The sequence below is a fragment of the Fistularia commersonii genome, chromosome 9, assembly GCF_037954325.1.
Source record: "Fistularia commersonii isolate RoL2024-O1a breed Wild chromosome 9, RoL_Fcom_v1.0, whole genome shotgun sequence".
Classification (NCBI taxonomy): domain Eukaryota; kingdom Metazoa; phylum Chordata; class Actinopteri; order Syngnathiformes; family Fistulariidae; genus Fistularia; species Fistularia commersonii.
In genome coordinates, this window is record NC_141292.1 from 15,636,553 (window position 1) to 15,663,601 (window position 27,049).

The window sequence follows — 27,049 nt, forward strand, 5'->3', positions numbered from 1 at the left end:
AACAATCATGTGAAATGTAAAAATCAGCAATAAACCGCCTGAAAATGAGTTATCATTGACTAGAAAGTGACCTAAACACAGTGACAAATGTGCATTGCCTGGAGAGGAGTATGAATACAGCTTTATTAAATAATACACCACTTTATCCCAAGAATCGTGGTCATATAAAGTTTTCCTATTTAAAACTGCTCTTGGTGTGTCAAAATTTTAGGTCATGTTGAAATAAACTTCAAATTTTCAGAAAAGAAAAATAAGAAAATGTTGCTATGAAAGTAAATAGTCAATAAATAAACATACAATATGACCTATCTGGGCTTTTGGGCATTTAAAATAAGCAAAAAAATACAGGAAAATACACCGGACGCGGTCAATATCTTAAGCCATGCTGTTATAAAAAAATAAACTTCAAATTTTCAGAAAAGAAAAATAGGAAAATGTTGCTATGACAGAAAATAGTCAATAAATAAACATACCATATGACCTATCTGGGCTTCCGTACATTGATGTAAGTCACAAAATAGAGTTAATTAACATTTTTAGGGCATTTAAAATAAGCAAAAAATACAGGAAAATACACCGGACGCGGTCAATATCTTAAGCCATGCTGTTGTAAAAAATAAACTGCATATTTTCATAAAAGAAAACTTTGACGGAAAATAGTCAATAATTAACTTTCCCTTATGACCTGTCTCGTCTTCCGTACATTGAAGTCACTCACAAAATAGAGTTAATTAACATTTTAGGGTATTTAAAATAAGCAAATAACTAATGAAAAGCCACCGGACCCGTCTGATATTCTAATAAATTTTATCGCATATTAAATTTATATTCGAGAACCGGCTGCTCCGTCCAGGCCGAGCCCGGCGAAGCGTCGCCCTCGGGCGGCTTCAACACCGAGCCTGATCCGGTGACCTCCGGCGACTGTCGGTCCAAGATGGCCGCCTGAGTGCCGAATACACACAGCTATCTACCAAGCTAGCGAGCGGCTAACCTCACTTTCCACTCCCACGGCCCGGTCGCGGAAATGAAACGTCAAAACCGGTGGCGACGTCTGTTCCTGTGTCTTAACGGGAGCCTGGCGTTATTTTGTTGAAGACGACACGCAGTTATGGAGTTAAAACAATAAGAGTGCTGGTAAGGAAACAGGTTACAGCACGGGAAGCTAACTAGCTTGATTAGCTAACTTTTGGCTATACCTGCTCGCCCTTTTTTAAATGTTTAAACCGGTTAATTCAAGTGACAAACAGTGAGCTTTGCTCCGGGCGCTGATGCTGAAGGGTTCCGAGCACTCCAGCTGAGTCAAACATTTTAATACCTTTCTATTTTAATGTTATTTGCTGCTTTAATTGCGGTGTCTTCGGGTTACCTCCTAGCATCATCAGTTAATATTACTCAGTTCAGGGAGATGTTGCTAGCATGTCTGCTAGCTTAATGACAGGTTTTAAAAAGCACAAACAACCAACGTCTTGCGAATAAATGTCACTTTTTTTTGGGTGTGTGTGGACATTCGACAAGTGTGACACATTCGTGAGTATAACGCTATAGAAAAGGTTTGTCGTTTTAATGCTGAATTGTTCCGTGTTGTCATTGTTTACTGTTAAAAGTCGTCCAAATCTGCATCTCCAGCAAGCTAACGGTGTAATTAAACCGATCTTGTCGAGTTGTCAACAGTGTTTTTAATCCTAATCCGATTTATTTTCGTAATGGAAATCCTTCACACCTTTTATTGTCTCTCATTTGACCTCTAACGTCATTGTTTATTCTAAAAGAAGGCAAAATGAGAAGGTCATTTTCCCTTTTTTTTTAAGGTAAACCCACAGTGGATGAAGACGATGCGTTCATGTCAACACGACAAATCTGACAAAAATATTACTGTTTTCGTCTGCAACTATTTGTAATTTCCTATCTTTGCCAGTTCAAAGTTCTCACAGAAATATTCTTATCTTCACGATCATATCTATTTTGCTGGTCACATCTTAAAGTTTCACCTACTTCCTTTCGGTTGTACGCATTTTTCACAAGCGTATCCACAACTTCTCTGCAAGACTTTAGCCGAGTTTTATCGAATAATCGCTTAAAATCAGTTTTCCCTTCCAAAAGTCTGCTGTTTTTCACATGGATAAACCAGTCGTTTCCCCCTCCCGACCTCTTGGGTTGCGTGTGAAAGAGAAGCCATTGTGTTTTGTTTTTAGTTTTTTCCCCCTTGCTCTGTATTTATGTTTGCGATTGGCCGACATCGCTCCTTAAAAACACACTCCTTTAAAACACACTCCTTAAAAACACTTCTTACAAACGCACTCCTTACAAACACACTCCTTACAAACGCAGTTCCTGACAGAACAAGAGGCGGTTTAAAAACAAAGAGCTCCGGGCAAAAATTTGCATGTTAACTTTCAGACGCCTGCTTCGGTTCTGTATGTTCTTAGAAATATTGCAGCGTCTGATCAGATTTAACGCTACAGAAATGATTTCAACGTATCTTTAGGGAAATGAGCCGCTCTTAAATCCAGAAATACAACGAGACATCGCCGCCACACTCTGAATCCTTAACTTTAGTTGCTGGAAATGAGTTGCCAAGTTGTTACTAAAATAAACGGATCAGTTCAGATGGAAATCACCATTTTTATCTCCCAGGAAATGGTGTTTTAATGCATACTTTAAAGTTTGCATTGCTTTTTTTATGTACCTCAATGAAAAAAGTTGAGTATTTCAGTGATAAATCTAGAGATTTTTCCTAAAACAAAAAGCTGCTTTACACATCATTGCGATAGGGACCAATTCAGCTTGTTGAGGAAATGATTATGAAGTAAGTACAAATTATCCCCAACATAGAATTGCTCAAGACAATGTCAGTTGTATGTGGATATTATTTTCATGATATTTCACAGCTCCCTTATTTTTATTTTGGGACTGTTAATATATAAGCACTGATACCAAGCCTCCTTTGGACAGTCTCTTTTATTTATATTCATATTTATGGTTATTGTTGGGCCGCTGTGACAAATGGTCAATAAAGTATTATCATCTTATTATCTTGTCTAAAGAAATGTCAAAACAAGTCTGCATAAATTATACCGGTTCCCTTGTGACCCTCGACCCACGTGACCGATCAATCAGTCACACTTCCCAAAGTAGTGCATAAACAATAAAACATCAATGCCTGGCACTGGTAAAAAAACAAACAACTTGAGATAATAACAGGAAACCGGAGCAGGAAGGGAGGAAATGCGGAAACAGGGTGCAAGAAGAAGGAACGAGTGAGAAGAAATGGAATTGGAAGCGAGCGGTGGAGTGCTTGAGTAAATGAGAAGTCGCAAAGAAAAATGCAGAGAACAGCGAACGAGCTGGCGAAGTGGTTAAAATACATGACATAAATATAGAAATAGATGTGGGACGGTCAAGAAAAACTCAAAAATATCATGTCAAAACTCCTAAAATAAAACCAAGGGGAAATCCGGTGCGCTCTGCATCAACGTTTCATCGCAGTCATCAGATTTGCGTGTTGTTTTGTATATTTTCCCTCCCGTCGCTGTTATTTTCCCTTTGCGGTTGCGACTCTCACCAAGATGGAGGAAACACTGCGTTGACATGTGGAGGGTTGACCTAGATACTCCCACCCGGGGCGGAGGGGGGAATTTACCGCCGGAGGAGCAGAATGTCCGACCACCAAAACAGTTGTGAAGTTAACGCCGTTTATTGTGTTTTATTTTGTAGGAGCGGGGAGGCGGCGAGGGCCCGTGGTGCTCGTCCGTCCGGCATGGACAGCTTCTTCAAGGCGGCTGTGTGTGACCTGGACAAACTGCTGGACGACTTTGAGCTCAGCTCAGGTAGGAGGTCCACCACCACTTCATCACCGTCCCTCATATATACATATACCGCATTTTACGGACTTTAAGTCGCGTTTTTTTTTCATAGTTTGGCCGGGGGTGTGACTTATGTGTGAAATAATTGAGCTCTCTTGCTCTGATGTATGTGTGTGTGTGTGTCTTTAATATAACAGCGATCATCACACACACACACACACACACGCCAACCAATCAAAATTCAGCGGGGGCGGGTCATGGCAGAAGTGCGTTGTGAGAAAAGACGCTACCAACCACTTGTGTACCTTATAAAACTTATAAAAACAACTGAGAAGGGCTGGACAAAAATGGCCCCGAAAGGAAAATCATATTCTGCAGGTTACAAGCTGGAAGGAGTGAAATATGCCGCTGGAAACGGAAAGTTTGAAGTTAGTGAGAAACTTGTGAAAGGGACTGGCGAAAAGCGGAGGTTACTTTACTGAAATGAAGAAAACTAAAAAAGCTAATCGCAGGCTAAAAGTCCAGAAAATACGGTATGTATGTGTGTGTGTGCACACACATGAGATGGAGATGAACCAATTTATACGATCAAGTTTGATTACAATTTCAGTGAAATTCCACTGACTCGTGCCGCTTTAAAAGTCGCATTAAAAGTCCCGCTGGATGAAGGCGCCTTAAATGAAATGTATTTGTATTTTTACATCTATGATATCTCCTTGATGGAGAACAAATATAAAAGTGAGTTGACCAGCATTTGGTAGTTGACGCGACACACGTTTTGATTAAAGAGAAAAAGCGAGCATGTTTTTTTTTATTTTGCAGTTTGGACAACGTATCTGTTCTGTAGTTTGTGTCGCGTTAACATGTCAAATGTGTATAAAATATACTGCTCAAAAAAATAAAGGGAACACTTGAACAACACAATGTAACTCCAAGTCAATCCCACTTGTGTGAAATCATAGTGTCCACTCAGGAAGCAACACACATTCATTTGGACTTGTTTTAAGGACATTACATCAAAGTTGGATCAGCCTGGAGTTTGTTTTTACACTTTAATGTTGAGTGTGATTCCTAATCCAGACCTCCATGGGTTGATACAATTGATTTCCATCGATCATTGTTGTGTGATTTTGTTGTCAGCACATTCAACTGTGTAGAGCAAAGTATTTCATAAGAATATTTCATTCATTTAGATCTAGGATGTGTTTTTTAAGTGTTCCCTTTATTTTTTGGAGCAGTGTATATATTGTATGTATGTGTGTGTTTTCCTTCTTGAGTCATTTTGCGCCCGTGAAATGAAACCCAATTAATCAAATTCAAAGTTAACATTGTTACACGTGGTTAGCAGCCCGACAGGCTGGTCTAAGCAGGAAATAAAAAAAAATAAAAAAAAACTGGGCAATTGTTATGGTCTAATTTTGCTTGACATCATTTAATTCATATGTTTTTTTTTTTTTTAAAGCACATTTCACCAAATTACATATTTGTTTATTAATGATTAGCATGTTTGTGGCTGACTTTTAAGGGCCTTTTTGTGCCTGTTAGCAATTTTAAACTCATTTATTTTGTTTTAGGTTTTTTTTTTTGGTCATTTTATTTAAGAAAATGATTGAGGGGATTTTAAGGAAACCTCTTTCTGACGTCTCGCTCCCCAATTTAAAGAGATCCGCTCGCAGAGACTTGAATGATGTCATCATTTGATGACGATAGCGTAAATAAAACCTTTCGCATGAATCCGCAGGTCACTAGCGGTTGTGTTTATGACTAGTTCTCCGGTGAAGTCGCGTGCGCCAGCCAATCCCTCGCTGCTGGTCATGTGACCGATGTGTTTGTTTTGTGTCCAGAGGAACAGGAATGCAGGTCGGTGTTCCTGAAGCCTCCGCCGGCCTATCCCTTCTCCTCGCTGGGCCCCGAGGCGCCCGTGGTCCCCCCGAGCCCCCCGGACCTCAACTCTCTCCGCTACGGCTCGGCGCCGCGCCTCCCCGACTCCCGGCCCGGCGCTCGCCGCCGCTACTCCGAGGACGGAGAGGTCAAAGGTCGGGCTCTCACCGGCGTGGACCTCCTGTCGTCGGTGGACCACCGGCCCGCTCAGAGCTCGGCGCCCCCGTGTCCGGACCGGGCCCTGAAGCCGGTGTGCGACCTCGTCAACGACACCGGCTCCGCCGTCCTGGTCCGGGCCGACAGCCGCGACGCCTTCGATGACCCGGACGTGGCGGAGGAGCGGCCGGAGGCGCCGCTGGTGGACTTCGACGGCCCGCTGGAGACGGGGGGCGGCGCCGGCCGGGAGCCATGTGTGGCGGGGACGGATAAAACGCCGCTCCTGGATTCCCTGGAGCAGGTCGGGGGCTACTCGGCCTCGCTCAGCCTGCTGGACGTCATCCTCCCCGCCGGCGCCTCCTCCGACGCCACGCCGCCCAGGAGCCCCGAGCCTGGAGAAGGCGAAGAGGCGGCCGCCGGCAGCGGGGAAGAAGATGCGGCGGCGGGTGAAACGGAAGCCGCCCAGAACGCTAAAGATGAGGACGCCGGGCGGTCGGAGGAGTGCGACGGAGGGATCCCGGAGGGGTGTGAGGCGGCAGGGCTGTCGTGTTTGCCCCTAGCTGTTTCTATGTGCAGCGCTCTGGTGACGCCGCAGGATGAAGAGCTGCGGGACCAAACGCCGGAGCGCCCCGAAGCCGACGGGCTAGAACCTTCCGGGGAATCGGCGTCGCAGGTGCTCGCAGAAGGCCGGGCGTCGCCGGAGGGGCGGAATCCCCCCGTTGAACCCGAGCGTCTGGAACCTCTAGAGCCTCCCGGACCGGCGAACCCTCCCGAGTCGGGCTTCGAGTACCTTCCCGAGAGCGACCGGGCCGAGCTGCTGGTGACGGACGAGGAGCTGGACGCCTTCCTGCAGGCGCACAGCGAGGCCGAGCGGGAGCGCGCCTCCGGAGAGCCCCGGCGGCTCGGCGGCCTTCCCGAGGACCCGGCCTGCCCGGAAAGCGACAGGACGATGTGCGAGTCCGCGGAGGGGAGTCCGAGCCCCGGTGCGTCGCTTCCGCCGGACTCTTGCCACGACGAGCTCTCTTCTGGGGGGATCCATTCTGCCACCAGCAACTCTGTCCAGCCCCAGCAGCCCTCCCATGGAGGTGCACGACCCAAACGCTGCCAGACTGCACGACCTCCCCCGGCCGGAGAGGAGGAGGAGGAAGAGCAGGAGGAGGCTCAGGTGCTCAGTGGTTCCTCTAAGGAGGAGCCAAACAAAGACCACGAGGAAACTCCAAACGCCGACCCCGAACTCTCGGAAGAACATTCCAGCACGTTCGCCCCTCGGGAGCTCCCCGAGTACAGCTCGGGCTACGATGAGCTGTCGGAGCCGCCGCCGTACCCCGGGGAGTCGCCCACGGAGGGAGCGAGGCCGGGCGGCTGGGGCCGGAAGGAGGCCGAGGAGCTGGGCAGCAAGCAGCCGGCCTGGGTCCCCGACGCCGAAGCCCCCAACTGTATGAACTGCTACCAGAGGTTCACCTTCACCAAGAGGCGCCATCACTGCCGGGCCTGTGGGAAGGTACGCCATCCCGTCACTGACGAGCCCACGCGTCGATCAGCGGCCGTCCGTCAGCCTTTCGCAGATTCGAGCGTCAATAAGACAAGTCGATACCGGTGATGTTAAATTGATGCTTTCTGTCCTGATGGTAGATCATTGTTAATTTCAAGTGGACTTCTGCCTTAGTTTGTACCCAAACCCACGCCTTTGTTCATTTAAATTTACAGGGCTTTACTGGGCTTTACTCAGCGAGCATACATGTCCTGCGCCAGTCTAACAGACTTGTTTACTGCAACAGTGACAAGTTGACCTATTTCCAATTTTTAACGGAGCTCCGCATGCCTCATGTGGCAGTGATGTCTGCCACGATTCATAAATGTGGTTAGAGAAATAGAACAGAGCTGTAGTTGTCCAGAGGTGTAACGATGCATCGTGACACGAGAGATCATTTAAAAGCACGAGAACGGACACGTATCACTGAATTTTGGCATGACCCCAGAACCGCAAGAGGCCGCCGTAGATTTGTCCAATTGGCTCGATGAACCTGCTGTTGACCTGTGAGATCGACTGAAGATGTCGCCCTTTCGTCCCGTATGACTGCATGGCTATAAAGAGTATGACAGATGCAGCATTTGCTCTACAAATGCTGGCAGAGAAGCACAGAGAAGGTCAGTGGGAGCTTCACTGAGGCCTTGTAGATAGGGCGCAAAGGTAGGAACTATGGTCGGGAATAAGCAGGTCTGGAGTGGCAGAGAAGTCTCTTAGACCGGTGCAGGACATGTATGCTCGCTGAGAGACAGTGGTGAGGCATGCTGCAGGTGTGACAGAGAAGTACAAGGTGGAGTTGGGACTACAGCAAGGGTCGGCTATGAGCCCACCAGTGGTGAGGTTAGACAGGAATCTCCATGGACCGTGATGTTTGCAGATGACACTCTGATCTGTAGTGAGAGCAGGGAACAGGTAGAGGAAGACCACTCGGGGTGGAGGCAGAGCGGGAGGTAGCAGAGATGAAGATGTTGAGGTTCTCTTTGGGAGTGATGAAGATGGACGAGATCAGGAGGCACAGCACAAGGTAGATGTTTTGGACATCAGGTCAGACTCGGGTGTCGGGTCATCGTGAACGTATGGGTAGAAGGGTTCTGGGGTCGGAGCTGCCGAGAGGAAGACCAAAGAGAAGATTTCTGGATGGAGTGAAAGAGGCCGTGAAGGTAGCGGAGGATACAGAGAATAGGGTTACATGGAAGAGGGTGACCCCTGAAGAAGAATCAATACATGTATGCATTTAAAATATTGCTAAGTCTGTGTTAGCGGATATATCAATATATGACATACCCGTCCCGGTGCGAGCGACGGCTCTGCTCCGTCATGTTGGTCAAGTTTGCCGGGGAGCCAAAGGGTTAACAGCTTTGTCGCTTCTAAATCCAGGCGTCACTTAATTTGTCCCGTTAGCCGCCTCCGATTATAAAACCTGCCGAACCCAAAGGGGCGGCTCCCGTGTGACGCCGCCGCTCGTTTCCGGTTAAATCCCGCGAGCGAAGACCGGCGGGGGGGCGCGAGAGTCCGGCTTAAGGACCTTTTCTTAAGACCGGTGATTAAAACCAGAGCGGAGAGCCCCGGTGTCGGATGTTGTCATTGTCCACAGAAGCACCCGGCCGGCCTGCGGACGCTAATTGTTTGCGTGGCTGTACTTTGGTTGGCCGCAGTAACTTGTGTCGGCGTCTCCATCCCCCCGACGGCAGGTGTTCTGCGCCGTGTGCTGCAACAGGAAGTGCAAGCTGAAGTATCTGGAGAAAGAAGCCCGGGTGTGCGTCCTGTGCTTCGACACGCTCAATCGAGGTGAGACCTCCCCCTTTTGGATCCACCCAGCCAGGAAACACCAGACTCCAGTATATAAGATATACAGCTACACCTGTGTACTGTAACACGCCACATCCCTTGAATTTGTATCTGCAAAGATGCTTTATTTATCAATCGGTTATTACGGCTAGACCAGGGGTCGGCAACCTTAAACACCTAAAGAGACATTTGGACCCGGAAAAGAAAACACCGGGAGCTGCGATTACTTTTTGACGTCTAAAATAAAGGCACCGCTGTAAATATTGCTTTTTATGACCTTTACACTTTGTATCAACAAGTGTGTTGCTTCTGAAATTCACAAAGTATTACAGAGAAAATTAAATTTTATTTATGTAATGAACTCGTTTTGAGCTTTGGGCTTTCAGAGCGTGTAGCGGAGCCTCGACCTGAATTTTAATAATAAATCGGGAAAAAAAATCACTGTGTCGGTAAACAATAAAAATTAAATATTTGCAAAATATCTTCATAAATATCTATTTTACCACGTTTATGGGACTTCTGCTGCTGAACTTCTGCGCACAGCATCTGCAAATCGGGACTTTAATGGCCAGTGTGACTTTATTTTGAGCGGCAAAAAATAATAAATATAATTCTATTTCATATTTCAAGAAAGTTAAAAGAATGAATTAACACAAATGAAATACACTTGAATTAAATATTTATGATATATTTTCCCGAGCCGCTCGGAGCCGCAGTGTAAAGATGAAGGGTTGCCGACCCCTGATTTATCCGCTTCAAACCGGCCGTTTCAGCCTGTTTTCCGATCTGTCGGAGCGGCGCCGGCAGCCCTGAGTCATCATCTTCAACACTGAGTCATTAAAACTTCACAACACACACATGTTTTCCCGCAGCTTGGTGAATATTTAAGGCGGCGGACGGCGTGCGAGTCGCCGCAGATCCCCGAGTGATAACCGCCACTCTTTTTGGTGTGTTTTAAAAGCAGCTGTGATGAGGCAGGTTTTTCAGAGTCAGGAGGGCTGCAGCTGCAGCAGCAGCAGCAGCAGCAGCAGGAGGAGGGTTGGATGGAGGTGGTCAGGGGGAGGGAGGAGCGCTACAGCAGGATGCTGCCGTTTGTCCTTGATTGCGCGATCACGGCGGAGGGGGACCCGCCTAACGCCGCGGTCGTTTGACGCTCGCCGGCTCGCCGGCTGCTAAATTAGGAAAGAAAAAAGAAGGCGATCGCGATCCGTCCGTCAGCGCTAGCGGGGCCGGCGTCGGCGGCCCGGACCAGCATGTGCCGGCCGGCGGCGAAGGCGGGGCGCCGTCGGGGAAGAGGTGAAGGGGTTCTTTAAACGGAGGCGAGGGGACGAGAAGGATGAGGTAAGACGGGCGCATCGTAGCGCTAATGTGCTCGTGTCACAACCCGGCGTGAGGCTTCCTAACGGCGAGATGCGCGAGAAGGTGGGAATAAATGCCGTGTCACTCCGGTGCAGAGGTGCAGTTTGCAGAAAGTCCAGTCCGTCTGGTCTAGTCTTGTTCATTTCGTCCACGCTAGCGTGACTGCAAGGTTGATGCTAGCAGCTAGCAGCTAGCTCAATTGCGACTAGCCGCGTTATTACCGTAATGGTGTCACGCCGCTAGACGAGCTCCGAAAATAGATTTTTTTGAAATAGAAGTCGTGATCGTCGCCGGGATGTTGCTTGCGCGGCTCGCTCGACGGGCCATGTAAGGTAAATAAAAAGCACCGGCCCAAAAATACAACCATGAGGAACGCCGCAGTTCAAGTTTTTGTCCAGCGGAAGTTTGCATGTATTAATAAGGGCCCTTCAAAGAGGAAATTCCCTTGTCCTGTGGAATTTCTAAGGTTTTCCTTCTAAGACAGGAAGCCAGAAAGGACTGAAGCTAACGTTACTTTAGCTTGAGTTCAGCCGTCCAGCTCAGATTTCATTCAAGTACTTCCCCTCCTCCAGGGAGAAGCTATGAGCTTTGCTGGACCAGGGTAGGGACCGGTGTGACGAGAGCGTCCTCAAATATGTATCCTCGGCGCCGCTCTCAAACAAACCACCTCGACGAGGAGGAAGATCTGTTTTGTCCTCCGTGTGTTAAACCCCGCCGTTGGCTAACGCCGCCCTTATTTTGAGGCAGAATGTTTGTTAGCAGTGCAAACCCTGGAAGCCCCTGTGTGACGCAGCAGGCCGGAGGTACTTGGACCTCTTTCTTTGGCCCATTTTTCGCTGGCTATTGCCATTTGTGTCGCAAGAAAACAGCCGACCGGTCAGCGCTTTTGTTTTTTTAATAGCAAACGCTCCGCGGTTCACCATGTCGGACCGCGATGTTTGCAGATGACACTGTGATTTGTAGTGTGAGCGGGGAACGGCTGGAGGAACATCAAGGCATGCTCTGAAAAGGTTATCCGTGGAAGGTCAGAGAAGCCAGACTGAGATGGAGGATGTATTCGTAGAAGGATGCTGGGGTTGGAACTGCCAGGCAAGAGGTCTAGAGGAGGACCAAAGAGCTGGTGTGAGGGTTTGATGGAGGAGGTCTTTGGGTGTGGTGACCCCTGAAGGAGCGGCCAAAAAGAAAAGTGTTGGACGCTCCGCAGTTCACAAGAAGTATCTACTGATGTCCGTGGCCTGTGAGTTCCACCAAGCACCTTCATCAAGACCGTGCCTCAGAGTAGGAGCTTAAAGTGCTTCCAGGAGCTGAAGGTACCGGGTTCCTCTGCTGTTCGAACGCACCACGAAAGGGCTTATTTCTTTTGCAGCAACTGCAAAAACTTTGGCTATTTTGTGAGTAGTTTGAAGACATGAACCCAGAAAGGGCCAGAAAAACACTATTTTTGAGTTGCTCTTTTAAAAGTCCAATCAGTGGTGTGTCATGTATTCCACCAGAGCAACTTCAGAAGAACTTCACTTCACATCCTCTGCTGTCCAAAGGCACCAAGAAACGTCCCAGTTCCTGAAGCGGTCCGAGAAACCGCACAAAGTTCCTCCAGTGCGAAAGCGCTAGATTTAGTTTTGGTGGCAAGTACATGCACAGGGTCGTCCATATCACCGCGCTCTAACTTCTGCACGTGTAGTTGTAGTCGGCCGATGGGGTCACGGTCGCCGCCACGGGTTCGGAGGTTTGTTTTCGTCGGTGGCTCGCCGGTCCCATGAAACGCCGGAGGGGGATCTTCCGTCGAGCCCGAGATTGGGTCCGGAAATGCCAGTCTCAGACCGATCTCATCCCCTGAACCAGGGGTCGGCAGCCCGAAACACCCAAAGAGACATTCGGACCCGGTTTCCTCGGAAAAGAAAACACCGGGAGCCGCGATTACTTTTTGACGTCTAAAATAAAGGCACCGCTGTATATATTGCTTTTTATTACCTTTACACTTTGTATCAACAAGTGTGTTGTCATTGAGACATTCACAAAGTATTACAGAGAAAATTAAATCTTATTTATGTAATGAACTCATTTTGAGCTTTGGGCTTTCAGAGCGTGTAGCGGAGCCTTGACCTGAATTTTAGAAATAAATCGGGACAAATATCACTGTGTCAGTAAACAATAAAAAATAAATATTTGCAAAATATCTTCATAAATATTTATTTTACCTGGTTTATGGGACTTCTGCTGCTGAACTTCTGCACACAGCATCTGCAAATCGGGACTTTACCGGCTTCCGCCAGTGTGACGTTATTTTGAGCGGAGAAAAATAACAAATATAATTTTATTTAATATTTCAAGATCACAATAATCTTCCAACTTAGAACTAAAAGTTAACAAAAGGAATTCACACAAATGAAATACACTTCAATTAAATATTTATCATTTATTTTCCCGAGCCGCTCGGAGCCGCAGTGTAAAGATGGAAGAGCCGCATGGGTTTATTTAGCCAAATAGTTAGCGTATAGCATTGAGCATTGAGATACTCCTGTGCTGTTAGATAGTTTGAGCACCAGGGTAAATGTTTGCGTCGTCCTGACCGTGACGCCGATGGATACGCGGCGAGAAGAGACCCGCAGAAACGCCGACACGCGTCTGAGTGTAAATGTATACATATATATTCATATATGTGACAGATTTGTTGTGGTGGTCCTTGCAGCCCAGGCCCTGGAGCGGATGATGAGCCCCACGGGTCCCAGCCCGAACCCCAACGTCCCGTCTGAGTACTGCAGCACCATCCCCCCCCTGCAGCAGGCCCGGGCCGCCGGCACGCTCAACTCCCCGCCGCCCACCGTCATGGTGCCCGTGTCCGTCCTCAAACACCCCAGCAATGACGGTACCCGCCGTGCGCCGCGGCGTTAGCCTTGCGCTAATATACCCGTCCGGGTTAAATGTCCGACGTGGGTTTCTGCAGACGAGGAGTAGCGACACACTCAAAGATAATTTCACGGGACTGCTTCGATGGGTCGGTCGATCGCGAAGACAACCTTGGTAACGCCGTATGGCGGTACAGTTTTAGACAGCGGGGCTTTTGCGGTTAAAATGGATTGTAGCATCCGACCGGATGTGTTTTATGAGAACAGTTACGCCAGAAAAAAACCCGAAACAGTTAAAGGCCTCTCTCATACTCGCTCTCTCATCCAAACAGACCCTTGGAAATCACAGAAAATCAACCTTAACGCGTAGTCATTACAGTATTTTTATTATTTCAATTGGTTTTACGGTCTAACAAGGGATTTTCTAGTGTGTTCTGTATCCTGAGCTGTGATTGGCTCAGTGACCGTAGCATCATTCCCTGCATTCAGCGTCTCGCCTTGTCGTCAGATTGCGCGTATATATATATATATATATATATATATATATATATATATATCAATATATTTATCGATGAAATTAAAAATATGGACGCCACTTCATGGATTTTCATTTGACAAACCAGGGAGATCTGAGATTTTTTTTTTTTTTTTTTTTTTACCTTACACACAAGTCAATCCCATGCAAGCAACTGCAAGTCCCGGCGAGCTAACGGGCAAGTTAGCCTTTCTAATTCTATTTTTTAAAGAACGGGTACAACATGAGCGCAGGAGCCGCGTCGAGGAGGAAATCAAAAAGCGGACGCGGACGAGGAAGTTTTTCTCTTTTGTATTTCTGGCATCCTCTGCAGGTTCTGTGATGGTACCACGGGGTTAGCATAGGCGCGAGAGTTAGCCACTCGTGTGCGTTGCATGAGGTCTGATTAGCTGTTGCATGAGCTGTTAAGATACAGGAGGTTTGACACGGCTCAATGCAGACCCGATCCCAGACCCGATCCCAGACCTGATCCCGGACCTGCTCGTCCCCCCAGGTTGCCCTCGGGAGCAGAAGCGCGTTTGGTTTGCCGACGGCATCCTGCCCAACGGGGAAGTAGCCGACACCACCAGGCTGTCGGTGAGCAGCCGCCGGAGCTCCCAGGAGTTCAGCGTGTCTCCAGACCAAACATCGGTGAGGATGGCTTTCTTTTGTTTGTTTGTTTGTTTGTTTGTTTGTTTGTTTAGCAGCCGTCTCCTCCATGGGCGCTACCAGAGCTAGCCTAGCTTAGGGGTTCTTAACCTTTCTGACCCTGAGGCCCATTTGTTTCAGTACAGAGTGGCCCAGGGCCCATTCAATATCATTTTAATATATATTATTCATTATTATTAATAATTTTATATTATGTATTATTTAATATTTATACACTGTATAGGTTTATAATTATGGTGAATGGTTACTTACTTTGTGCCACACGTCTGGCTACGAGCTAGCAAGCTTTCAGTGCACGTTTAGAGTTGCCAATCAGTGACACCATCCATCTTTTCTGCATCTGCAGCCCGTCTTCTTTTCTCTTGAAAAATTCCACCGCCGTTCCCACAAGCGTCGGATGCTCGGTCTCTCGGCGCCGCTGTAGTTTTGACGGCTCAAGTGCTTTGTTAGACAGCGTTAACACACACTCCACACACTGGGCGCTACCTCCGTTTACCAAGCCGTACTTAATGAAGTCGGGATTGTACTCGCGCAAAAACCTACTTTTTGGCGGGGGGTCGTCTTCATTTTTTTGTTTTAAATATTCCTCCATCTTGTTTGTTTCCAGCCAGCTGAGTGTCTCCTTATGTATGGAGCTGGTTAAAGTAACAACTGACTGATGCGTTAGCGCCGCTACATGGTCAGGAGTTGTTATTGCGTCCCGCAGCCCTCGCAAAAAAACTGATTTTTTTGCGGCCCCCTAGGTGGCGCTCGGGGCCCAAGTTTGAGTCGCGGCCCTGTGGTGAAGAATCACTAGCCTAGCCTAGCCTAGCCTAGCCGCAGCGAGAGCCTCCGCTGTCGGGAACGCAGCTGGTGGTTCTGATCCGCAGAAACAAAAGCCACGTATTCATGATGGTGAAGGACTGGCCCAATCCAGCCCTTGGAATAAATATGAAAATACATAAAAATCATCCTTTTTTTCAATAAAAATACCATATATTGTTTGCTAGGAGCGCACTGTTTTAGTCGGTGTTAGCACGACTTACAGCTGATGGCGACGATGTGGCTTTCGGGTCTGTAAATGGCATTTTGTCTTATGGTTAGAAACATGGATATGGAGCGTAGGGTTTTCCACTTTTTATTTGTTGGTTGAGGTTAATAAGAAACCGGAATGCTCGTTGTGGATGCAGGAAGTGGCGGTGTCACTGGAAAAATACAACAACAAGCACAGAGAACTGAGAAAACAGAACATCTCAGCTTGTTCGTCATGTATTTTTTAAAGGAACAGTTCATTCCGTAGAAAGATTTTTATCATTTAGCTGTTCTCCTTTACTCTAAAACACAGGAAAAATGTGGACTCCGTGTCACTTCTCGGTAGTTACGCTCTGATTTTACTGGTCCGGCCCCCTTGACATCGAATAAGGCCATGTTTGGCCCAGAATGAGTTGGACACCCCTGGTTTAGGAGGTGGAGATTTTAGGAAGTGCCTGCCTTGTCGACTCCAAGAGGCTGCTAGCGTGGCGGTTAGCGCTGCTGCAACGCAGCCAGAAGGTCCCCGGTCCGGGTCCGGGTCCACGTGTATGCCCGGGGTTCCTCCGGCACCCCAAAATGTGCATGAGAGGGTGAATGTCTCAAATTCCTAAATGCACCGCCTGGCGTTTTCCATCCAAATATAACCAAAGGTGTTGAGACTCCAGGGAGGCTCCTCCTCCACCCTGAGGCAAACGACATCAGATGCTAACAGCTAGCAGCTAACCTCGTTGCGTTGCCTCTCTGCAGCAACGGGGACCTCGTGAAATAAAGCTGAAATACCACTAAATTGTTTTTCCCTCCCGCTTCAGCCCGGCTCCGCGGGGTCAGAGGTCGTGGGCCCTTCGACCCCCGACGCTCCGGCGGCGGAGGAGGCGGTCCGGCCTCCGCCCTGTGGACCCTGGCATTACAGCTTGCTGTCTCGCATCGGCTCGGCGGTGAAGAGGGCTCCCAGCCTGCTGCCCGACGGCGAGGACGAGCTGCCGCCGCTCCTCATCGCCACCGGGGAGGACGACGCCGGAGGTTGGTGTGTTTGCATCGGGTCGATTGTCGCCGTCGGGTCGGTGCGCCGCTAAAATCGGGAACAGAAAGGGAGCCGCTAACCGCTAGCTAGCTAGCCCAGGGAGAAACCGAGAAGGCGGGCGTTGGCCATCAAGCGTCAACTCACTGCTGAATTCAGGAACACTCCTGCTGCCGCCCAGGAGGGGGAGACTCTCCACTACTTGTATGTTTTTTTTGTTTTGTTGTCATTTTGAATGAAGGGCTGAGCGTTTGACGCGCCGCTAGCTAGCCCAGCGGAAAAACGTCCATGAAGACGTGAGAGGGCATGAGGCTGGAACGTCGACGGGCGTTGGAAGCCGGTCGGGAGCGGCGTTCTCTCCGTCGCTAAATGAAGTTTAGCCATAAAGTGTCGCAAAGTTGCATTTAGCAGCATTGTAGCTTTAAGAGTGTAGCGGCTAAGCTAAGCTAAGCTGTCGCGCACCAAATGAAAAACTCCCCCAACCGCCTCCGCCATTTTCCTCCGATCGTCAAGATGATTACACTTTTTATTCCTTTACATTCTCTTTTAGTGTTAATTATTTGTCATTTATGAAATACATTTAAAAGGAGGGAATTTAAATTGACGTACGAGCCACGCGCTCCGTGACGGACGGAATTAAATTCGCAAAGCTTGTCAAAGATAATCTTATGTACATCATTTTTTGGTCTATTTTGATGAGATGATGAGATGAGAACAACTTTATTGATCCCGAAGGAAATTGTTGTGCCAGAGTTTCAAGTAAAAACTAGATAATAATTAATAGATAATAGTAGGAAGGAGGAAGAATAAGAAATCAATGAAATATAAATTGTCTTTACTGTAACTACAAAGATTTGAAGATTCCCTGCGGCTGAAGGAAGAGGAATTAAAAAGTCTGACAGCCTCAGGTAGGAAAGACCTCCTGTGGAAGCCGGAAGCCATTTTTAAGCCGCTTTTCAAATTCAGGGCTAATTTTAGGAACATTTTCCCAATTTTTGGGGGCAGGCAAGCGTGGAGGTCGGCCAATTTGAATCCTTTTTTAAACCTCCGTTCCCGTGGAAAAAGAAGATTCTTTGTCTCCAGATGTCCTGGTGGAGGAAACGCCGGCTCCCTGTCAGATCCGCCACCTGCTGGAGGAGGGCGGGCCTCGACCTTTGACCTTCGTGCTCAACGCCAACCTGCTGGTCAACGTCAAGCTGGTCACCTGTGAGTGAAACGTCAACCGCCGTCCCGCCGATGGGGGGGCGCGCCGGGGTTCAACGTGTCCGGACGTCCCCCTCCAGACTCGGGGCGCCTGTGCTGGTGTTTGGGCTCCAACGGGCTCCGGGCTCTGGGACAGAAGGAGCTGGTGTTCTTGCTGGAGTGCGTGCCGGAGGAGAAGACCCCGCCCAGGGATCTCTTCACCTTCTGCCTGGGCGTCTACCAGGACGCGCGGCGAGGTGAGTCCGGACCCGGCGTGAACCCGGCGTGGGAAGACTCCCGATTCCACCCCCTCCGTGTCCACAGGGAAGTTCCTGGAGGAGTCGGACAACGTGACCTTCACCGGCAGCTTCCTGGGCAGCAAAGACCACGGCGGGATGCTGTTCTTCCCGCCCAGCTGCCAGCCCCTGGACGGCCTGACGCTGCCGCCGCCGCCCTTCCTGTTCGGCCTGCTGGTCCAGAAGCTGGAGGTCCCCTGGGCCAAGGTGTTCCCGCTCCGGCTGCTGCTGCGGCTCGGGGCCGAGTACAACGGTGCGTAGCAGCTAACTTAGCGTAGCGGCGTGGCGTCCGTCACTGAGCTGTGAATCCGCCCCGCAGTCTATCCCGCCCCGCTGGTGAGCGTGCGCTTTCGGGACTCGGTGTACCGCGAGACCGGACACACCATCATGAACCTGCTGGCCGTAAGTGCTTTTTACATTTCGCTTTTAATCGAGCGCCTCGCTTTTTTACCGACGAGCTCCGTTTCCGCGGAAACGCCCACCTTCCCGGGCCGGACCGAAAGTGGCCGACGGCGTTTTTTTTTTTCCCGTCCTCGTCCCCTCCAGGACCTGAGGAACTACCAGTACAGCCTGTCGGCCGTGGAGGGCCTGCGGATCCACATGGAGATGGGCCACAGCTACATCGACATTCCCAGGAGCAGCTTCAGCGAGGTCAGAGGCAGCCGCGGGACGTATTTTTCCGACTATGCGTCGCTCCGGATTATACGTCGCACCAGCCGAAAATGCATAATAAAGAACGGAAAAAACATACATAAGTCGCACCGGAGTATAAGTCGCATTTTGGGGGGATTTACGAGCTTCTGGCTAACTCCAAGCTTTCTCTCTGCAGCTCCATTACTGTTTTCGGCTGCATATTTTACTACTTGCAGCTTGTAATCAGCAGAATACGATTTCCTTTTCGGTGCCGTTTTTGTTAAGTTCTTCGCTAATGTTGAAATGATTATCACAGGCCTATAGCGCCCTCTTGCGGTTCAATGTGAAAATAACATGTGAAATGATATACCGGTACCGGTAATAATGTGTTAATAATGTCACACATAAGTCGCTTCAGAGTATAAGTCGCACCCCCCACCAAACGATGAAAAAAAAACGCGACTTGTAGTCCGGAAAATACGGAACACAAATACAGATTTACAGATGTCTATTCCGCGCTGTAAAATAATATAGACATTCAAAAGTCGAGAAATACAAATGAGAATATGAATATAGCTAAAAATATTAAAAATCTCAAATATATCTTAACGTAAACGTTAAAAAATAACGTGCCCATCGTTTTGGGTGATGCTTTTTCATCAGCAAATTTTATACCGCGGATATGTGTTATAGATGTATTTTGCCATAAAAATAAGTGGAAAAATTAGAATAAGAATAAGGGAAAGGTTAATGAGAGTGTGGGGAGGCTCGTAAAGCTTTTAAAATATTTGTAAATAATAAAATAAAAATAAAAAAAGTAGTGTGTTGCATTTATGCAATCACTGAAACGCTGCAGAAAAGGAGTTTTCTGCGCGCATTTATCAAAATGTTTATTAATTTAGAATTATTTAGAATTTAGATAGAAAAAAAACGAAATAAATTCGAATTAAAATACTTTATCAAAATGTTTATTAATTTAGAATTATTTAGAATTTAGATAGAAAAAAAAACGAAATAAATTTGAATTAAAATACTTTATCAAAATGTTTATTAATTTAGAATTATTTAGATAGAAAAAAAAACGAAATAAATTTGAATTAAAATACTTTATCAAAATGTTTATTAATTTAGAATTATTTAGAATTTAGATAGAAAAAAAAACGAAATAAATTTGAAATAAAATACTTTATCAAAATGTTTATTAATTTAGAATTATTTAGAATTTAGATAGAAAAAAAAAAGAAATAAATTTGAATTAAAATACTTTATCAAAATGTTTATTAATGTAGAATTATTTAGATAGGAAAAAAAAACTGAAATAAATTTGAATTAGAACACTTATTCATCCTCCGAAGCCACGTGTAGACACGCCTCTTCCGAATAAAAAAACAAAACAAAAAAAAACCACATATATTTAATTCAGAGGACGCCAAACCCCCGCAGGTGCAGAAGGTGGTGAACTCCTCCAACGAGCACGTGATCAGCATCGGGGCCACGTTCAGCGCCGAGGCCGACTCCCACCTGGTGTGCTTCCAGAACGACGAGGGGAACTACCAGACGCAGGCCAGCAGCATGCCGGGCAAGACGCGTACAGGTGAGGGACGCCGCCGCCGCCGCCGCCGCCGCCGCCTTCCTTCTCCACGTGGGACCTCCTGAAATGATGTGTCCACGCTGCTTTCAGTGACCGGAGCCAGCTTCGTCGTGTTCAACGGGGCCCTGAAGGCCTCGTCGGGCTTCATCGCCAAGTCCAGCATCGTGGAAGGTGGGCGTCGGACCGTCAATCCATGTTTCGTACCTTCGGAGAAACAAGATATGTTCTCAAATGGAGTTCATCCATTACATTACATTACATTTGGCAGTCGCTTTTATCCAAAGCCACTTACAATAGAGGACAGAAGGACTGCAAATACACTTGCAAGTACAAGATGCACAGGAAATATACAGAACAGTAAGCTGGGGTTAGTGTTTTTTTTGGACAGACACACACACACACACACTCACACACACACTGCATAGCCTAACTTGCTGCCTAACCTGATCTGGGGCATCAGCGCAGTAAAAAGTCCTGAAAGAGAAGAGTTTTGACCTGTTTCTTGAAGGTTGAGAGAGATGATGCTCGTCTTGTTGCTTCCGGAAGTTTGTTCCACCACTGAGGAAGTAGAACTGAGGTCGCTTAGAGCGAGCAGAAGGTGCTGCTAGTAGGTTTGTATTAGAGGAACGCAGCTCTCTGCCGGGAACATAAGGTCTTATCCAGGAAGCAGCCTCCTCCGGGAACCTTTTAGCTTAGCATTCCCACGTGACACAAGTGACCAGAAGAAGTCGTCAGGGTGCTAGCTGTTTGCTAACTCCAGACAAAGATGCTTGATTTTGTGATAAACCCCAGATAGGACTCTCTAAGATGTCCTTCTGACTTTCAGTTTCAAGGACGCAACTGAGAATAAAAGTCCAATAAAAGATGTTTTCGACCAGAACGCCGTCACAAGCACTTTGGCGGAACTCGACCGCCGCGACCGCTGCTTTCCGTTTGTAAATCCAAAAAGTAGCGTTTGTGTTTTTTCCGTGTCAGACGGGCTGATGGTCCAGATCCCCCCCGAGACCATGGAGTCCCTGAGGGCGGCGCTGAGGGACCAGACGGACTTCCACATCCCCTGTGGCCGGGCGGACGGCGGCGAGGTCCGGGAGAACGTCACCGTGCGCTGGGTGGACCGGAGTTCGCCCGCAAACACGGGGTAACGCCACTTCCTGTCACGTGACATCCGACTGCCATAAATCTTCTGGATTGTATTTCCGGTCGTCGATACCTGTCGCGTTTCGGTTCTTTGTAGTGGAGATTAAGAAATTAGGGGTCACCAATCGCCCACGGCAACCAACTTCCTGTCGTCTTTCCGCCGCTACCGGCCACAAGGGGGCGCCGTTTCGGTTCTTGTCTCAGCGACTGAATTTCTTGGCTTGAAGATGTTTCATGAAGCCGCCGAGAAGATTTCACGGATCACAAATTGAAGGTTGTTTCCTGGTTGAAGGTTGAAGAAGAGGAGCGGCGTTCAATCCGTCCATAAATGAAGTTTAGCATAAAGTTACATTTAGCATAGCATTGTAGCGATAAGTGTGCGGCCAGTAGGTCAAGCTAAGCGGTATCCATGCCGCTAGCATCTTTGTCCGATCTTCAGGAAGAAGATACTTAACAAAAAACACATTCTCTGTCATTATATATCATCGTTTTTGTGTACATTCTTTCTTTGTTTGTTTGTAAATTTTTCTGTGTTGCAGTTGTTTATAATCTGAATATTTCATTTGGTAAAAAGACGCTCAAATGCAACTCGCGAGTCAAGGTGTTGCGGTGAAAAACAAATACAGGATATAAAAAGGGATTCAAATTGTCAAGATTAAAAGCAGCAAATCCAGCAGGTTAGCGTTGAAGTTCGGTTTTGGGACAATATTGAGGAGTTGACTTTGCGTTTCCCCGGCAGGAGGAGCAGCGGCGTGGACGGCAGGCCTCTGGACGGCGTCTGCAGCGTCAGGCTGCAGCAGGACGCCGACCTGGAGGCGGACGGACGCGTCATCAGATGCACCGAGGTGACTCCGGCCTCTCGCTTGTTTTTACACATCCCGTTGGTCTAAAAGCTCATTTCTGCTCCGTCATAAATCCAAATTTTATGCGAAAACGGTGCTCGGCGCTGCCCCCGGTGGTCGTCGGCGGTACTACGGCTTGTGCTTAGCACGAGTTAGCTTGAACAAACAAACTGGTTTTGCTATCCGACCGCTTTCTTTCCAAGATGTACAGTAAACCTTTGTTTTTCACGGGGCTGACGTTCCAAAAAGAACCCGTGAAGTAGAAACCTTTATCTTTTTCCAATTATTATACAATTAAATACTCTATTATACATTAAAAAGAAAGAACATTTTACAGGTTCAATCATTTGTTTCACAAATAAAAGTACTGGACTTTAGAAAGGTTTTTTTTCAACACATAACTTCTGTACTGTCAAATAATAATTTTAATCCTCAATGTGAACAGAAGGCTTCAAATTGCGGAGATTAATTGGATTAAACGGGAGAAAATTAAAAATGATTATGAAAAAAATTGCAGACAGTTGCAACCCTTTTTGCATCCTTATTAAAACTTATCTCTGCTGTCGTCCTTATGTTTTTTTTTTTCCTTCTTTACGGAACGAACGGAAGATTCATTCATTCCGTAACGCCGACCTCCAGCCGCATAGCTTTTAGCTTCCCTTAGCATGTCCAGAAGTTTAGCTTTATCTGCCATAGATAGCATCTTCCGCTGCCTTTTGGGCCCTTTTGTCGCTCCAGAGCGTTTTGTCAACATTATGGGTTTTAGAGAAACTCATTTGCACGTACGTCATGTAAATTTGTCAAGCTGTTTTACGTACGTGTACATATTAAACTGCAACGTTATTGACGCACAGGTGGAGAAGAAGCGGAGTGACTTTTTAGCCAATCAGAATGCAGAACACAATGCACCATGCAAATCCAGGAAGTAGCGAAACGGTGAAAAGTAAACCGCGTTACAGCGAGGGATCACTGTACTCATTTTTCTCCTCAAACGACAAACAAATTGGACTCTAATCAACCGTTTTTGTTTTGATTTAATTCCCCCCCAGGTGTTCTACCAGCCGAAGAACCCCGACTGCAGCGTGGCGTCGGTGCTGCCGTCCTGCGCCGTCTTCCAGAAGGAGATGGCGCTGGCGGCCTGCGGCGCCCTCAGCCGACACCTGGCCGTCCTGGCGTCGGCCGGCATCAACTCGCTCTGCCTGCGCGTCTCCACGCAAGCAGACATGGTAACGGGATCTAGAAACCTCTAGAAACCTCTAGAACAGGGGTGTCAAACTCATTTCTCATGGCGCCACATTCGGACTAGCTAGATGTCAAGAGGGCCGGACCATTACAATAATAGCATATTCAGCAATAAATAACCAAAATGTAATGTATTTCCTCTGTTTTGGTGTAAAGAAGTACAAGGACTTTAGGGAAATCTTGGAATTTAATGAACAATCCTTTTACAAAACATTCCATGAAACACCTCATATTTCCTTTAACAAAAGTGCAATTTACTTTTATCATTCGCATGTTTGCATTGCAATCATGTGATCATGTGATCCCACTGATCGTACAAAGGCACAAAACTTTAACAAGTAATTGGTATTGAAAAATACAGTAATTCACTTTAAGATTAAATGAGACTTATAAAGAAAGGGATTTTTAAACTATTTACACATGTGTATATAAAATCTAAATTGAATCCCTGCCTACACCTTACAAACTAAAGAGAGTGCTATTAAATGTGTAAGGAAGAAAGTCTTCACCTGTAAATATGTAAACTTCATCCATGAAACATGCAAACACATACAACACATACTGAAAATGTATGGATTTGCATGAACAGTAGAATTCCATCATACTCTTAAGTAGTGAAGCTGGTGACTAACATTAAATTGCACATTTTCGCTAGCAATTAGCTAGCTGGCTTTTACCGCTGCTTCACTGATTTCTCATCTATGGGTGAAAGTGGACGCTGTTTCCTCAGACCTGCCAGTGATTGGTTGATCTTATCTCTCCTCAGTTTCTTTGCAAGCTGTCATATTTTTCGCTTTGATGAATCTCGTAGTGGCGCCGAATATTATATTCCTTAAATACCGAAACTTGTTGCAAACACGCCGAGCACGAAGGTTTCCCGTGCGTCTCCGTAAATAAATAGGACGTAGTCCATTTCTCTCTGAAAATTCTACACTCTTTAACTACTTTTCTCTGTTTTTTTAACAACACTTTGGCTGATGAGGTGGAGAACGGGGTAGAAACAACGTCATAACAATCAGCAGGTGGTGCATTGATACCGTCTGCTGATTGGTCCGTCTCAGTGATGCAGATTGTCTTCTACTCTGGTCAAAATAGCGCCCCCTAGTGGAAAATTCTTGAATTGCATTTAATTAAAAAAATCCGGTGATTAACAGCTGAGCCGTCCGGGTTAAGCCCCGCCTCTTGTTAGCCGTTAGCTAACTTGGCAGCTTCAGTTTTAGTCGACCAATAGTGACGTTTGCAATTCCACGATTCCCCGGCTGACGCCAAGGTAGTTTTTATTAAAAAGTGTGTGTGTGTGTGTGTGTGTGTGTCCCAGGTGGAGTACCAGGCGGGCTGCGGAGGTCGCCTCCTCCCCCAACGCTACATGAACGAGCTGGACGGCGCCCTGATCCCCGTCATCCACGGCGGCGGCGCCGGCATCCCGCAGACGCCCATGGACATGGAGTTTGTCTTCTACATCACACACACCCTCTGACACTGACAAAACACAAAGGTTTTTTTTTTTCCCCGTTCATTTTTTTTTGTTTGTTTGTTTGTCGAGGGGCGGCGATGCATGTTTTTTTTAGTTTTTTTTTTATTTTTAACTTTATTTTTCCTCGCTCACCAAAGCTGCTTACACACAAGCCAAACACTAAAAAAAAAAAAAAAAAAAAAAAAACAAAACCATATGAAACTACCAAAAGGAAGCGGTTCCCCACCAGCCGCCGCCTCTTTCACCCGGATGTATTTATTATATTTCAGTGATTCTTGCAATTATGATTGTAACTGGACAGCAGGGGGCGCCGTACTTTTTTTTTTTTTTTTTAATAACACTGCAGTGAAAAATCCTGTTTGATACCATATGAATACTTTTTTTTTTTTTTTTAAACATGCCGGCAATCCCCCGTTGCGATTTTGCAGCCGATTCACTTTTTTTTCCCAACTTTGGCTGCGCTGTCCCTTTAAGGAAATAATAATAATCACGTTAGCAAAGAACTTCGGATTAGCTTCGGGAAATTTGTCTTTTCTCTAATGCGAGCAGCGTCTGTCGTCCTCGGAAGCGAAGAAACAGGGCCGACCTTTTGGAGAGCACGATCGGACGCCGTGTTTGTTTATTTATTTTTCCCTTTTTAAATTAGCCGAAAAGCCGGGTTTACGCGCACGAGCCCTCCCGTAATCCAGCCCGGGATTTAAGCTATAATCCGAAATGAATGATCTCTGAGGCGGCAGGTGGATTTTATTATCCCTCCCCCGATGTTTGCGGGCCTTCAGTCTATCCAGGGCGCGAAAAAAGAAAAAAATGATTATCATTCTATTGGTATTCTAGCTAGCTAGCGAGGTTACGACCCCCAGAAAGTCTCAAATAGGAAGGTTGTGACTTAAATTAGAATAATATTTGCATATTTGAGCGGCAGTTACATAAAAATCACCAAAAGATGATTTCGAAACCTGGGCATTTATTGTTGGATTTCCTGAAAACAAAGGGGCTAAAAACTAGCATGAAATTAGCTTAAGATCTGCAAGAGATTTCAAAGCTTTTGTTTTTTTTATGAAAGTGGTTCATAAAAAGAGACTTTTAGTTGGAAAGACATTTTTTTTCGCACGCGGATTTTTTTCAGCCGCTTTTTCTCGGGGAGCTTTTATTTTGGCGGCGCTGAGCCCCGTCATTCTGCGGCGCCGCAGGCTCCGCCCCCTTCGCAGCCTTACCTGCGGTTCACTTGAAGGGCAAAGTGTTTCCATCTGCTCTAGAGATGTACAGAAGTCAGAAACTGATTGTATCCGATGTTTGTTTTTGTTTTGTTTTTGTCTGAAATATCAAAGAGTTATTTTTGGAATCATTGGTATAAAAGTTTTATCAAACTGAATTTGAAAAGAAAAAAAGATTATGATTAAGAAAAGAGTTGATATTTTTGATAGGAAGTAGTAGCCGCCTTGGTTTTGCAGTTAGCTTAGCGTGGCAGGAAGCAGCCCTTCAGCTCCAGAGATGAAATTAATTTATCTTTCTTTTTTTTCTTGTCATACACATGGAAAAAGTGTTAAATCATCGGATGAGTGACGAGCTTCGGGTTCGACCAATAAAGAAGAAAACATTCAAAGCAGACGGATAAACGCGCGTGGGTTTCTGTATTGTTTTTATTTACCTCTTCAAAATGTATAATAAATTAAAAATAAAATCATGTTACGCTCCTTTTATTCCAATTTCTTAATTTTGAAATTTAATCTGACTTCATTATCTGACCTTTTTGTGATACTTTTATTTCATGGTGACAAACACTTGCTAAAAAGGTCTTTTTCGACAGAAAACCAAAGAAATAAGCCAGATATCTAAGTAAATGAAGAGAATAATAAATAAAAATAACACAATGTATTTAATGCGCCTTTGACACTCAAGGACACCGTACAGACATATTTATACACACAAAACACAGATTTAAAATTTAAAAAATTATAATTAAAGTGACAAAGTGGTGAAAAAAACGGACGTATTTTATGGATTAATAAACAGAAGGAAAGATTTTGTTTAGATTTTCAGAGATTCGCCATATGAAGATGTGGCTTTGATTTCTTGCCA

General features: G+C 46.4%; 1 protein-coding gene across 2 annotated transcripts; it reads left to right on the forward strand.

Annotated features, from left to right (window-relative positions):
- Positions 1-916: 916 nt before the first annotated feature.
- zfyve16 (zinc finger, FYVE domain containing 16) lies at positions 917-26,670 on the forward strand. 2 transcript variants are annotated; one of them, XM_086152693.1, is made up of 18 exons: positions 917-1,134; positions 3,715-3,827; positions 5,648-7,341; positions 9,060-9,156; positions 13,205-13,381; positions 14,390-14,526; positions 16,365-16,575; positions 17,657-17,779; positions 17,857-18,012; positions 18,080-18,304; positions 18,371-18,453; positions 18,598-18,702; positions 20,128-20,278; positions 20,366-20,446; positions 21,251-21,413; positions 22,152-22,257; positions 23,304-23,480; positions 24,815-26,670. In XM_086152693.1, the coding sequence occupies exons 2-18, from the start codon at positions 3,758-3,760 to the stop codon at positions 24,971-24,973; spliced, it is 3,915 nt and encodes a 1,304-aa protein (XP_086008819.1). In that variant the 5' UTR covers positions 917-1,134; positions 3,715-3,757; the 3' UTR covers positions 24,974-26,670. The 2 variants fall into 2 exon arrangements, with proteins under 2 accessions (XP_086008819.1, XP_086008820.1); XM_086152694.1 differs by lacking the exon at positions 917-1,134 and having other exon boundaries at positions 3,536-3,827.
- Positions 26,671-27,049: the final 379 nt, after the last annotated feature.